Consider the following 15,161-nt stretch of genomic DNA (forward strand, 5'->3'; position numbering starts at 1 on the left):
CAATATATATTGTGCAGATAGACAGTATAGGTAATTTATATGTAAAATAATCTAATATTTCTAAGATACATTTGACATATTTAACATCAAAACAAATAAAACTGGTTACCTGAGATCGTCGATTCGGCGGATCCATCTCGGCTGGTCTTGATTGAACTTCAGTGTACTTATTTCATGTGTTCCATGTGCGGTTCAATATCATCCAATAAGATTCCATGTAAGATGTCGCGTTTTCATTGGTCAGTCGTTGAAGCCTATTTCTGATTGGTTGTTGCCGTTTTGACAGCGTTTATGCCAAGAGCAAAGAGAAACAAATCGAAGAGAAGAGTACTTGGCCATGTGCGAACGCACGGGACACAGTCTAAGCACATACATGCTTACTTTAAGCGAAGAGGAGAGATTCGCGATTGCACTGAACACTTTTTAAGTGCAGGCATACTCTCTGAGCGAGCCCAGAGAAAATTCTTACAAGAGCAACGTGTATCTGAGAGCGCGCGCCCAGTTCCCGCGCACGAGCAGAGAGATTCGCGCTCCGCAAATTATATTCCGCAATCGAGGAGAGAGATTCGCGCTCGGGCACATTATATTCCGCGTGCGAGCAGAGAGATTCGCGCTCGCGCACAATATTAATGTACTTTCGCGCTACAATTATGCGCTCTCGACATTTGACAGGGAAATAACGCCATAGATAATAAGGTAGAGGGGCGGGGTAACAATACATGGCAAACAAACCAACTGACAGCCATGTTCAGACAGACCAGGACAGACCATAAACAAACACCAGCATATGTGGGCATAAAGGGAAATTAAACAGCTAATGAATTGGCAAAAGATGCTTTAAAAAAAGGGAGAAGTAGATGAAGTCAAAACTATTCAGGTGCATCTCGAAAAATTAGAATTTCATGGAAAAATTAAAAAAACTCAAATTGTGAAACTTGTATATTAAATAAATTAAATGCACACAGTATGAAGTAGTTTAAGTCTTTGGTTCTTTTAATTGTGATGATTTTGGCTCACATTTATCAAAAACCAACCAATTCACCAGGGGCGGACTGGGACCAAAAAGTGGCCCTGGACTTTCTGGCCCACAGCAGCCCACCACATCAAAACGCAAACGCCCCTGTTTTGATGTAATTTATTTGTTTGATATTTAAGTATACTGTTTGGGGATTTTAACCAATAGGGCCAATGGTCCTCCATTGAAAAAAAAAAAAAAAAAAAAAAAAGATAACCTGCGTGCTGCAGCTGTTCATTTAGCGACTCCTAGTGAGCGATACATGTTCATCACGAGACAAACATTCTCCTAGAACTCACACTTTGCATTCAATTAACCAGTGTTGGGGAGTAACTAGTTACATGTAACTTAATTACGTAATTTAATTACAAAATAAATGTAACTGTAATCAGTTACAGTTACTAAGAAAAAATGAGTAATTAAATTACAGTTACTTCTGAAAATTTTAAAGATTACAGTGGGGATTACATTTGAATATTTACACACATCCACATACAGATGTAATTGATTTCTTTCCCAAATTGAACTGACTATTCTGAGACGTACGGCCCTATAATTTCCGCGATGCAGAAACATAGTCTGGTTAGTAGAATCCAGTCATAAAAACGGGATTGCTATTGCCTAACACGGACGGAATATGCCACATTTTGGACAAATATATCAAAAGTACACTTGAATCAAAGCATATGCAAAGTTTTAATATTTGCTATAAATTCAGAGACAAAGGTTACTGTTGTTAAACCATGCCACAAATTTACATATTTATTTATTTAAAAATAAATACAAATGGTAATCCATTTGCAATAATAATAATTAAAAAAAACATGGTTACTGTACTTTTACGTAATAAAAGCAGTTAATATTTGTGAGGGAAAAACATGACTCATGTTCAGTATTAGGATTATATATTGTAGTGATGCACTCAATTTGACATGTAGGCAATTTAGAAAGTATAGTTTTGTTAAATCTTGAGTGTTAAAGTCATGAGGTAGATGGATAACAGGGCAAAATAAAGAGACTGAAAAGAAAAAAGAAATGAAGTGAAGGTGAAGTTCAGGAGAGAACTTTTAATTATTTTGCATGTCCCCAAACTAAAGATTTAAATCTTTTTTTATATCAGGTCCATACAAAAAATAGTGTTGTCCATGAATTTGTTTGTATGAGTTTGAGATTTCCCAGTCTGAAATTTTATCCCAGTCCGCCCCATGTGGAAATGAATGAAGCAGACATGCAGACATGTGTTCAAATGTGATCATCTTAATTCAAGTGATGAAGGATTGTAAAAGTCTGACAGTATTGAGCACTGCTGTAAGGTTAAACCTGAATGGTGTAAATGTTTGAAGATGATTAACAGTTGCAAATAAACATTTATTGGAGATTTTGAAAAGTAATCAAAAAGTAATCAAAAGTAATTAGTTACATTACTTTAATAAAGTAATTGAAAAAGTAACACTACTATTACATTTTAAATAGGGTAACTTGTAATCTGTAACCTATTACATTTCCAAAGTAACCTTCCCAACACTGCAATTAACAGATGCATGAATATGCGGTAATATAAGTTCATGATCCGATTAGTGAACAGATTATTCTCTTGAGTAAATCTTTTAAAATAATCATTTATTTTGTTTAACGAAAACATTGTGGAAACCAGTGGTTCACAAACTGGATAGATCTGAGGTGCAGGGCTCGCAAAATCGCTAGCCCGACGTCCAGGGGCTATTGTGTTTTGCAGTCGGGCTCCAAAATGTATGCTCTTCCCGACGGGCTATCGTGAATAGTGATTTAAAATTCGCGTTGTTCACTCGCTTGGAGGGGTGAAATGTATCGTAGTTGATCGTTTTCACTTGTTTCTAAATCTTGCTGATTCAACTTTTTTAAACAATTTGCGCACGTTCGAAGCTTGCGCGCACTCGTTCAAAGCACGCGCTGTGAGCAGCATTTCAGACAATGCGCGTACAAAGAATTAATTCATCTTTTGGGTATCCTAACTTCTGAATGAACAAATACACACACAATTATTTCAAAATAATTGTCTCTGCAAGTATTCTCGTAAACACAGTCGGTTATGTTTTAAGTGAACGTATACAGTGGCCTGCTACTCAGAGAAATTCGCTGTACCAGATGAATCTGTCTCTCTCTAAATTAGACGAAAACGCGCTTGTTGGCTGCGCGATCGACTCACTCATCCATTTGCGTAGAAAAGAGATGTTATATTATGATTTCCGTCAATTAAAAAAAAAAAAAATATATATATATATATAGGCCACACCTCTACTCTTTTCGAAAGACATCCTGGGATTTTTAATGACCACAGAGACTCAGGACCTCAGTTTAACGTCTCATCCGAAGGACGGTGCTTGTTGACAGTATAGTGTCCCCATCACTACACTGGGGCGCTAGGACCCACACAGACCACAGGGTGAGCACCCCCTGCTGGCCTCACTAGCACCTCTTCCAGCAGCAACCTAGTTTTTCTCAGGAGGTCTCCCATCCAGGTACTGACCAGGCTCAGCCCTGCTTAGCTTCAGTGGGAAACCGGTCTTGGGCTCCAGGGTGATATGGCTGCCGGATAAAAATGGTCTCTCAGTTTGGTTCACTAGGCTACACAACGATGGGGAGTACTGCTGATCTGACAGTTGTCCAGAAGACAATCATTGACACCCTTCACAAGGAGGATAAGCCACAAACATTCATTCCCAAAGAAGCTGGCTGTTCACGGAGTGCTCTATCCACGCATGTTAACAGAAAGTTGAGTGGAAGGAAAAAGTGTGGAAAAAAAAGATGCACAACCAACCAAGAGAACCACAGCCTTATGAGGATTGTCAAGCTAAATCAATTCAAGAATTTTAGTGAACTCCACAAGGAATGGACTGAGGCTGGGGTCAAGGCATACAGATTTGTAATGGAATTTGGCTTTAGTCTTCGTAATCCTCTTGTTAAGCCACTCCTGAACCACAGACAATGTCAGAGGCATCTTACCTGGGCTAAGGAGAAGAAGAGCTGTACTGTTGCCCAGTGGTCCAAAGTCCTCTTCAGATGAGAGCAAGTATGTATTTGTATTTCATTTGTAAACCAAGGTCATGGAGTCTGGAGTAAGAGTGGAGAAGTCCAGTGATAAATTTCCACAGTCTGTGATGATTTGGGGTGCAATGTCATCTGCTGGTGTTGGTCCATTGTGTTTTTTAAAAAACTGCACCCGTTTGGAGCACTTCATGCTTCCTTCTGCTGACCGGCTTTTTGAAGATACTGATTTCATTTTTTTCAGCAGGATTTGGCACATGCCCACACTGCCAAAAGCACCAAAAGTTGGTTAAATGACCATGGTGTTGGTGTGCTTGACTGGCCAGCAAACTCACCAGACCTGAACCCCATAAAGAATCTATGGGGTATTGTCAAGAGGAAAATGAGAAACAAGAATTTAGGTAAGCTGAAGGCCACTGTCAAAGAAACCTGGGCTTCCATACCACCTCAGCAGTGCCAGAAACGGATCACCTCCATGCCATGCCGAATTGAGGCAGTAATTAAAGTAAAAGGAACCCCTACCAAATATTGAGTACATGTACAGTAAATAAACATACTTTCTAGAATGCCAACAATTCACTAAAAATGTTTTTTTTTATTGGTTTTATGAAGTGAAGTGGTGAGTTTTTGTTAAATGTGAGCCAAAATTATAACAATTAAAAGAACCAAAGACTTAAACTACTTAAATCTGTGTGCAATGGATTTATTTAATACATGAGTTTCACAATTTGAGTGGAATTACTGAAATAAATGAACTTTTCCATGACATTCTAATTTACTGAGATTCACCTGTAATTATGGAAAATGTTTTAAAGGATTGGCAAGAAATTTGGAATTTAAATAATAAGGGGAGGCATTTATTTAATATATATTAAAAAATGTTAGCAATAAACAAAGTGGTAGAAACAGGTGGGAGTCATTATAAGTCATTATAAAAAGGATGAGACTTGGAAACACAGGAGTGAATGCATCACTATATATTACTGGAGTACATGAGAATTGTTTATGTGAGTATTGTGAAAAAAAGAAACAGTAGAGCATGTAATATACGACTGTAAAAATATGACAAAGGAAAGGAATTAATACCATTCTTAAAAAGGGGAATGTAAGTAAGGATGTGCGGTATTTGTTAGGATGTTAGTTTAATAAAGATAGAGCAGAGTATAGGCTCCTAATAAAATACAACTATTGTACAGGGTTGAGCGAGAGGATTTAAAATCAAACTGGGATGCTGTAGGCTGATCTGGACTTTAGGGATGCAGCGCCAGATGGTACCCTGGAACCTGGGAATGTGGTTTAGGAAAATCTGGTATAGTTTCAAATTTATGAAAAATTATATATTTTTTACTCTCTTCCCCTCCCCTCCCCACCCCTCCTTTTATTTTTTCTTGATTTTTTTCTGTTCATAAGTCATTTTGAATATAATAGCTAACATGACTGCACAACGGCAATGTACTCTAGGTGGCGCTATACATTAAGATTGTTATACTCCAAAAAAACTAAAGTAGAAGAAGAAGTGTCTTGTTATCTCGGGTGAAGATGGCGGCTCCGCCTGACGAGCAGAGTTTAGAGTCCCGCATTAGTAAGTCAAACACATTTAAACTACAGATTTATTACATTCTGATTTGACAGTGTTAATAACAAGGAGATGCATACGCTTAAGATGATACATCGGCGCAAGCGGTTTGCGGAACGCAGATGCGGAGTGTAATGGTGTTGTTGGCAGTTGAGTTATTAGCATGCTAACGCCGACATATTTGAGTTTTTGACACTTTTGTTTTAGTGTGTTTCGTGCGTGTATTTTTACTATTGTGGGAGTGTGTGTGTTCTGTACTTGACAGGTAACGTAGAGAAGAGTTGTATGTATTGTACAAGCTATATGTTCGTGAGTCAAAAGGGAGGAGTCTCTTTAAGCAGAATCACATCATAAATAAAATATTGAATGAAGACATTCAATTATAAAATATTTGTTACGCTTCTACAGTGTAAGGTCCAAATTTACAACATAGTTCCGTACTACTGTAAACCATGTCAGTGAAGAAAATATGATTCATTCGCCTGTTTCTTTAAAGGGGTCATATCCGAACTACAGTTTTATGTTGTCGACTTGTCATCACTTAGTTCTGAGCCGCGTTTCTAATGTGTCTCCAACCCTTTCAATGAGTCTTTGAAAATAACTCCTAAAATAAAAAATAACTGATTACAAGTGCATACATTTTTCTTAATTGAAACGTTGTGCACAAATAAATGTATATTTTTAAAGTCACTATCAAATTAAAATGTATTTCTATATATTTCCTTTAATTATGTCACTGGGTTATTGTGATTATTTTCTCCATGCTTTTAAATTTGTATAATTTTTTTTGATTGACTTCCTAATCTTTAATCACATTCAGATCTACCTCCATTTCAATATAAAATGGGTATTTTCACAATGCATTCTACACCCGGTGGAACTAGTCTGGTTTTTTGTATATATATATCAGCTTCTAGATTCAGATGTTTGATTTAACAACTGTTCGTGGTTTCTTATCATTTGCTTTTATGTCTTATAACTGTTGATTTACAGATGTTGTGATGTTAATGCAAAGTTGCAGATATGCTTTTTGTAGGTTATTGTAGTTAAGGTTAAGTCTTTCTAATGTTTTTGCCTTTTTTATGTCACATGCAGACAAAGCGACCAACCCTTTAAATCGAGAAAGTGACTGGGAGAGTATTCAACTGTTCTGTGACCAACTCGGCAATGAACCTGAAGGGTGCGTCCACATTTTCGTCATTTTTAAACTTGTATTTGAGTTTTCATCATGCTTTTTCTAGGTTTCATTGAATGTGATTGTTTTGTCATTGTGGTCGTGCATGTTCACATAATAGTCCCAAAGGGATAAACACACAAAGGGTAAAGTTATCTGTCCTTATTTAGATAAGTTTCACATGACCAGGAAATGTAAGAGAAAGTCAAGTCTTAATTAGAAATGTAAAATAAATATATACATATATCTTTTGTTAATGTGAATGTTCAGGGCTCCTGATTTATGGATTATTCTTTTTATTGTGCTAAATACATTGTGTCTTTAGTCCACAGTTGGCCACCAGGCTTCTTGCTCACAAGATTCAATCCCCTCAGGAGTGGGAGGCCATGCAGGCGCTCATGGTAAGTTCAGCATTTCTCAGGGGTGTGGATGACTATATAAAGTCAAAGACTGATTAGGGGTCCCAGCACTATAATATGCTGGAACCGTATTATGTTTGTTCTGATTTGCTGCAAACTTTTAATTTCTGAAAGCATGGCTAAGATATAAGCCTTTTAAAAGATCTGGTTTCACTCATTTTGAATAATTAACTTAAAACTGCTGAACGCCAGACTTAGTGAAACTTGAACACATAGACAACAGGATATTCTGAGAATGAACACAAAAGTGGTCTCAAACTCAGTTCCTGGAGGGCCACAGCTCTGCAGAGTTTAGCTCCAACCAGCTCCAAATCACACCTGCTTGGAAGTTTCTAGTAATCCTGAAGACCTTGTTTAGCTGGATCAGGTGTGTTTGATTAGGGTTGGAGCAAAACTGTGCAGAGCTATGGCCCTCTAGGAATTGAGTTTGAGACCACTGCTATAAGGGTTGCTACATATATAAACCTGTCATACATTTGATCAAGGAAAATTAAATTTGATGTGTATCTTCAAGGCAAGTGGTAACAAAGCCATAAAAATAATCATACAAATCAACAAAAAATAATAAGATTTCAGCAGTTAATAGCTTCTTTGTGAATGACTGATATGACATTTAGCCTATTCAAGGGAACTGCATGAAGCAGTGTATTCAATTTAAGGAGAATCAGCCACAAGTTGACACTATAATAAGCTATAGTACATTTTTGCTAGTAACTCTAGAACAGGGATGTCAGACTCAATTCCTGGAGGACCAGAGAGCCCTGTAGTGTTTTGTTCCAACCCTGCTCAAACACGCATATGTATTTGTAGTGTTGTAGTAGTTTTCAGATAAACCTGAAGGAATTGATTAGTTGAATATAGGGATGGGCGATACGAAAAAAAAATACCACTTTTTTTTTTTTTTTTTTTTTTTTTTAGAAATATCACGATTCATGATTTTATCATAATTCTTTGTCATGTTGGTTTTACTACTTTGCAAGTTGTCTGAGCATTACAGCCAAACTAATAATTATAAAGACAAAGCCTGTCAAGGTAAAAAAAAAAAAAAGAATGGCAGATATTTAGGCCAAAGAGGGTGAAGATAAAAATCTTTGTTCTTATTTTTTAATAACAAAGATAAAAGAATGACAAAGATAGACATTACTATACACACATAACTACACATAATATACAAATAAAACAGTTCTTTATTTTCAGGTACAATAGGTGTATTTAGCAGAAACATTCAAGAAATTGAATGAAAAAATATAAAAATAAAACACTATATAAACTGATTCCTAAAGCAACTGTATTAAATTTCTTCAATCAAAGCAGTGAGTGATTTTTCTCTTTGATTTGTTGTTAATAAAAAAATTGCTTGGTTCAATAATCATTCTGTGTTTTTCTTTTTTCAGAAAAAGCACAGGTCAGACCAGTGCATGAATGAAACATTTAAAAGCACATGCAAATAATGAGAGTGTAACTCTACCGCTGAGTTAACACTGATGTGAATGCATGTGGCGTTGTACAGTATATGACTGAGGTGCCAGAACTGCAAGTGATAGAATGTGCGCTGTAGCACGATACTACGATGTTTCTTCAAAAGCATATCGTGGAGACATTTTTATCGTCCAGAATCAAACATTTTCATAAATATGCATCTCTACAAAAGGTTACTCAGCTTGCGCACAAAAAAGAGCCCTGTCTCCTGCCATGTCACATACACTGCACTGCAACTCTTTTTAACAGTACTAGTCACTGTTGTATCCAAAGAAAGGAGTTTCTGAGGCTGATACCTGAGGCTGATAAAAATCATTCCTCTATAATATCATTTTCTTTTTAGGGCCTGAGACCTAATGGTGTGAGGACCCTCTTGGAATTGCTCTGCTTAGTATTATTATTAGGGCCCAAACACAGTGGTGCGAGTATTGGAATTGCTCCATTTATTATTATTAGTGCCCACGCCATTAGGGGCACAGGGACCTCTTTTAAGGATTATTAGGGCCCCAAGCCCCCAAGGTGTGAAGAGCCCTGTTGTTTTTCTAAGGATTCTTATTATTTTTCGTCAAGGTTTTTGGGCACTTAAGATGGTGTGCACTCCTCTCTCTCTCTTTTCGGTTCATTTAGTTTTGTCATGGCCACTACATATTAACTTGTGGGAACATGGTAATATGTTGCGGCCACAAGATCCTGTGTTGAGGTAACTAGGCAAGGCAAGTTTATTTATATAGCACATTTCGTACACAATGGTAATTCAAAGTGCTTAACATAAAAGAAAGTAAAATAGTCATGAAGAAATAATAAAACAAAAATAAAAACAAGCAATTTTAAAACTTTGGAAAGGATTTTAAAATGGACTTATTTAAAATGAATTTAAAACAGTTAAAAATAGAAAATGATTTAACATAAAATAGTCAAAACGTAAAATACAGTGCAATCGGTTCGGACATTGCTCATTCAATAAATGCACAGCTAAACAGATGGGTTTTGAGTCTAGATTTAAATGTGACTAGTGTTTTAGCACATCTGATCTCTTCTGGAAGCTGATTCCAGCTGCGGGCGGCATAGTAACTAAAGGCGGACTCCCCTTGTTTTGTTTGAACCCTTAGTATTTCTAGGGGTGCTCCGATCACGATTGGCCTGATCGTTAATGTGCATCTCGTCAGTAAAGCCGGTTCTCGAATCAGCGGTAAATTCCATCAGGTGTGTGATTTCACATAGAGCAGCTGTTACTACACAGAGCCGTTGTTAACTGAGAAGATGCGCAAATAAACGCTGAAAATGAACGTGGATTTGCGCAGCTTCTCATTTAACAATGGCTCTGTGTAGTAACAGCTACTCTATGTGAAATCACGCACCTGATGGAGTTTACTGCTGATTAGAGAACCGGCTTTACTGACGAGATGCGCATAACGATCGGCCGATCTTGATCGGCGCACCCCTAGGTATTTCTAGCTGACTCTATCCTAGTGATCTGAGTGCTCTGTTAGGTTTATATTAAGTGAACATATCTATATATTTTGGTCCTAGGTCATTGAATGATTCATAGATGAGTAAAAGTACTTTAAAATCAATCCTAAATGTAATTGGAAGCCAGTGTAAGGACCTGAGGACTGGTGTGATATGGTCAGATTTTCTGGTTCTAGTCAGAATCCTGGCAGCAGTCCACCCTGCTGGTGATAAAGGCATGAACAAGTTTCTCCAAGTCTTAACTGGAAACAAAACATCTAATTCTTGCAATGTTTTTTAGATGATAGTATGCTGATTTAGTTACTGCTTTGACATGACTACTGAAACTAAGGTCTTTCTCCAGAATCACACCAAGATTCCTGACTTGATTTTTCAATTCAATTTGATTCTTTCTCATTATTTGACTTATTGGGAGCATATACAGGCTAAACAAGAGCTGTGCAAGAATTGACCCTTGTGGGACTCCGCATGTCATGGATGTCCACTTAGATTTATGCTCTCCTAGACTCACATAATAACCTCTCCCTTCTAAGTATGACCTGAACCATTTGAGTACCATCCCAGAAAGCCAGACCCAGTTTTCCAGTCTCTCTAGTAGTATGTTATGATCGACAGTGTCAAACGCAGCACTGAGATCTAGCAATACCAGCACTGATATTTTGCCAGAGTCAGAATTTAAGCAAATATCATTTATTATCTTAATGAGTGCTGTCTCTGTGCTGTGGTGCGGTCGTAAAACCAGATTGAAAATTGTCCAGGTATCTATTTGAGTTTAATTATTTGTTCAGCTGACTAAAAACAACCTTCTCTATAATTTTGCCCAGACATGGGGACTTGTGACTTGGTGACTTGGACTCGAGTCGACTCGAGTCGCTATTTTTAGGACTTGTGACTTGACTTGACAAAAAATAAAATACTTGAGACTTGACTCGGACTTGGAAGTTAAAGACTCGGGACTTGACTTGACTTGAGACAGGATGACTTGAATGACTTGAGTGTTAATCACATCATGTTTTCAGTTTGAATATAAAATATATAAATTATTTTTAAAAATAAATTTGATTACTCAGCTGGAGCGCAGGCTGAGAATCGCGTTGTCATGACTGGATCAGGACACTATCATCAGTCATGCCCTCTCTACCTTACGCACACCACGCCCACTTAGATCAGACATCACATCAACATCTCAGCTTGAGGGGTACCGAGGGTCATCGCTTTTGTCGTCAATAATTCGCGCCTAAAAAATCGCTTGCAGTAGCTCTGCTACTAAATTTATTTAAAAATGGCAATCCATATACAGCTATGATCAACTGTTCCTTCATCTTGGCTGAGCTTTCAACGTTGTTACGGGAAAGGATGAAGCTGCTTGATTGGTTCTTGTCACATGACCAGCGGTGCCCTTGCGGCTCTCTGAAAAGTTGAGATGTTTTTAGCTCGATGCGATGTGGACGCGATTGGAAAAAACGAGCGTGTCGCACCGCGTGTGCATCGCGACCGCGTTGCTTCCATTATGAGCGCGCATACCGGTGGCGCATAAATGGTGGGATAGGCCACATCGTGCTCGGCTTGCAGACAAGACTCTCTCGAATCTTATATTTTGCAAGTGCAATACCTTGTAATAGAGGTAATGACTTATGGATATACTCTGAGAGAGAGATTGTGTGTGTGTGTGTGTGTGTGTGTGTGAGAGAGAGAGAGAAAGAAACACACTCGTGCTTTACCTGATGAAGGAAACCCAAACTGAGTCTGACTCCAATCACAACCCCAACATTCAGAAACTAATTGACAAAAATCTGAAGTATAATTAAGATGAAAAATGAAAAAATTAATTTGAGCTCCAAACCAAACTCCAGTGTTATTCGGCCCTAAACAGAACCACAAAACTGGCAAATTACTTATCACTAAAGCCATTAAAAGAAAGACAAATCCTTTCAAAATATCGACTCCGTGATCATGATTTGGAAATAGAGATTGGTAGACATAAAAGATCCTGGCTACCGAGAGAAGAGAGACTGTGCAAACACTGTGAGCTGAATCAAACAGAGGATGAGAAACACTTCATTCTTGTCTGTCCCAAATACAGCACTACAAGAGAAACATTCTTCTCACAGTTTGAAGCTTTGAATCGTTCATTCTTGTCTCTAAATGACTCAGAGAAACTACTCTATATACTTGGAGAGAATGAGACGGCAGTCACAATAGCTGCTAAATATTTATACACCATACACACCATACGAAAGGGATAATTTATTGTATTCAATTGTTTTATTTTATATTCTTAATTGTATATAATTACTATTATTAATATTAGAAATATTATCTGCTGCTGCTATTTTGATTGTATTGTATTTTATTGTAATCCTATTTTATATTTTATTCTGTATCTAAATGCTTTGGCAATACTGTAACTCAAATGTCATGCCAATAAAGCAACTTGAACTTGAGAGAGAGAGAGAGAGAGAGGAGAAATGTAAGAAAGTTTAATGTTGTATGTAAACTGTGTTTGAGGGGAAGTTGTGGCCTAATGGTTAGAGAGTCAGACTTGCAATCGAAGGGTTGTGAGTTCGAGTCTCGGGCTGGCAGGAATTGTGGGTGGGGGGAGTGCATGTACAGTGCTCTCTCCCTCAATACCACGACTGAGGAGCCCTTGAGCAAGGCATCGAACCCCCAACTGCTCCCCGGGCGCCGCAGCATAAATGGCTGCCACTGCTTCCGGGTGTGTGCTCACAGTGTGTGTGTGTGTGTGTGTGTGTGTGTGTGTGTGTGTGTGTGTGTGTTCACTGCTCTGTGTGTGCACTTTGGATGGGTTAAATGCAGAGCACAAATTCTGAGTATGGGTCACCATACTTGGCTGAATGTCATGTCAGTCGTGTTACAGAGAGAGAGAGAGAGAGAGAGGTGTTCAGAGAGGAGTCTGTTGGATGTTTGCTGTTATTTGTTTTATGGGCTCAATGTTGAAAATGTAAAACATTTCAAACACTGTTGGCAGAAGTGAAAAATAAATAATTTTATGAAGTTACAATTTTGTTTGATTCCATGTTTACTGAACATGAGTATTTACTATGCAAATCCAAATTATTTTAATTTACTGACAGTTACTTATATCTTGTCTTTTAACTTTATTAAGATCAGATTCTGCAGGTAAAATTACAATAATAAGGTGACTTGACTTGGACTTGACTTGACTTACTACAGGACTTGACTTGACTTGACATAACTTGTGACTTGACTTGACTTGACTTGCCCAAGAAAAAAATACTTGGGACTTACTTGAGACTTGAAGGTTAAGACTTGAGACTTACTTGAGACTTGCACATGTGTGACTTGGTCCCATCTCTGATTTTGCCTATAAAAGGAAGATTAGAAATTGGTCTATAATTGCTCAAAACGGTGTTATCAAGATTGCTCTTTTTTTTAGGAGGGGCTTAACAACTGCAGTTTTCAGGGAGTTTGGAAATGTCCCAGAAAGAAGTGAGGCATTCACCACTTCTAAGAGATCAGCTTCAACAATTCGGCACACTTTTGAAACAATATTTTTTTTCTAAAATATTTTGTTCGAATTTTCAACGATCATCTACTCTTCCCTTTGGATGACCTCTGACCTGCTTTCTGTGTAGCCTGAATTTCTGCGTTTTGAAATTTTGAATATATTTCATTTATTTTAATATAATTTCTTCATCTTGAAAACTTGAAGCTGTATTTTTAAAAACTGTATATTTGCAGTCTAAGAATTTAGAACAAAAACTCAGCTGTTTGAAAATGCATGTCTATAATACTCTGCCATAATTTTTTTATTGTTAAATTTCAAATGTTTGATATTCAGGTTAAAAAAATAATTAAAAACTGTTAAATGCCACATAGTATCAGTTTTGTTAAATGACACTAAATTTACACAATTCAAATAGTTTTGTCATTTTTAAGCACCATAGAGATCCGTTTAATGCATAGAATTTCATGAAACTTGACACACACATCAGTATTAATGATAGTTAGATATTTGCAAAAGCTCATAAATGGATATGGAGGAGACACTCTGTAGCGCCACCTATGTGAAAAGTTTTAAAACTCGGTACATAAATTGTTTTCATCAAGTCGTCAGTATACTTTTACATAACTGTTTTAGAAATGCTCAGAGCATTAAAATCATTAAAAAATACTTAGAGATCATTAAATGTTTTATATACACTCTCTCACTCATAGAATAAGAAATCTTTTAAGCCTGATTGTTTACTGCTCATTTCAATTACTTAGAACAACAAACAAAATTATTAAATAAGTTAATATATACTCTACTGGTAATATGGTTTTATATAATTATTTCACAAATGCTTATAGATCATTAAATGTTTTGGTAACACTTTGCAATAAGTTCTCAATTATTAAAGGAAAACGCTACTGTTTTTCCATGTTCCACTAATGTTTGGTGGTTTCTAAATTCATCCCTATTTCGATCCTAAAGAATGAATGGTGCTAAGCTAAATGCTAGAATAGTGGCACCCCACGCTACAGTGATTGAGTGCATGCACTGAGACGGGAGAGGTACATATCAACTTGTCTAAGTTGACAGAAGAACATAGTGGAATATGGAAAAATAGTTGCGTTCTCCTTTAACATAAGTTATGAACTTACAATTGAGTCAAATTCAAAACATGAAATCTCTTCAAGAAGAAATGCTTTAGGAATAATGTTCTTTATGACTCATACAAATGATATTGAGAAATGATCTACTTTCATTATTCTCTCTATTAGGGAAATCATAACTCTTTAGCACTGTGTGTTTTTTTCCTAAGGTTCTAGAGACCTGTGTGAAGAACTGTGGGAAAAGGTTCCATAATGAGGTGGGGAAGTTCCGTTTCCTGAATGAGCTTATCAAAGTGGTTTCCCCTAAGGTATGTTTTGTCTGTGTGTATATATCAGCATTGCCACTGTGTTAGAATTCACACCAAGGAAATATCATAACATTGAAGGAATTTGTAGTTATTCTGAAAAAGGATTAAATTAAAA

At 37.0% G+C, this 15,161-nt stretch overlaps 1 protein-coding gene across 1 annotated transcript in view; it reads left to right on the forward strand.

Moving 5' to 3' along the window:
* The first annotated feature begins 5,505 nt into the window (after positions 1–5,505).
* gga1 (golgi-associated, gamma adaptin ear containing, ARF binding protein 1) overlaps positions 5,506–15,161 on the forward strand; it is a 56,188-nt gene continuing 46,532 nt past the window's right edge. The window contains exons 1-4 of the mRNA XM_059560578.1: positions 5,506–5,621; positions 6,711–6,795; positions 7,115–7,190; positions 14,948–15,046. Of these exons, the coding sequence (XP_059416561.1) occupies positions 5,579–5,621; positions 6,711–6,795; positions 7,115–7,190; positions 14,948–15,046 (303 nt within the window). The 5' untranslated portion in view covers positions 5,506–5,578. The remainder of the gene's footprint in view (positions 5,622–6,710; positions 6,796–7,114; positions 7,191–14,947; positions 15,047–15,161) is intronic.

The sequence above is a fragment of the Carassius carassius genome, chromosome 10 (assembly GCF_963082965.1).
Source record: "Carassius carassius chromosome 10, fCarCar2.1, whole genome shotgun sequence".
NCBI lineage: Eukaryota > Metazoa > Chordata > Actinopteri > Cypriniformes > Cyprinidae > Carassius > Carassius carassius.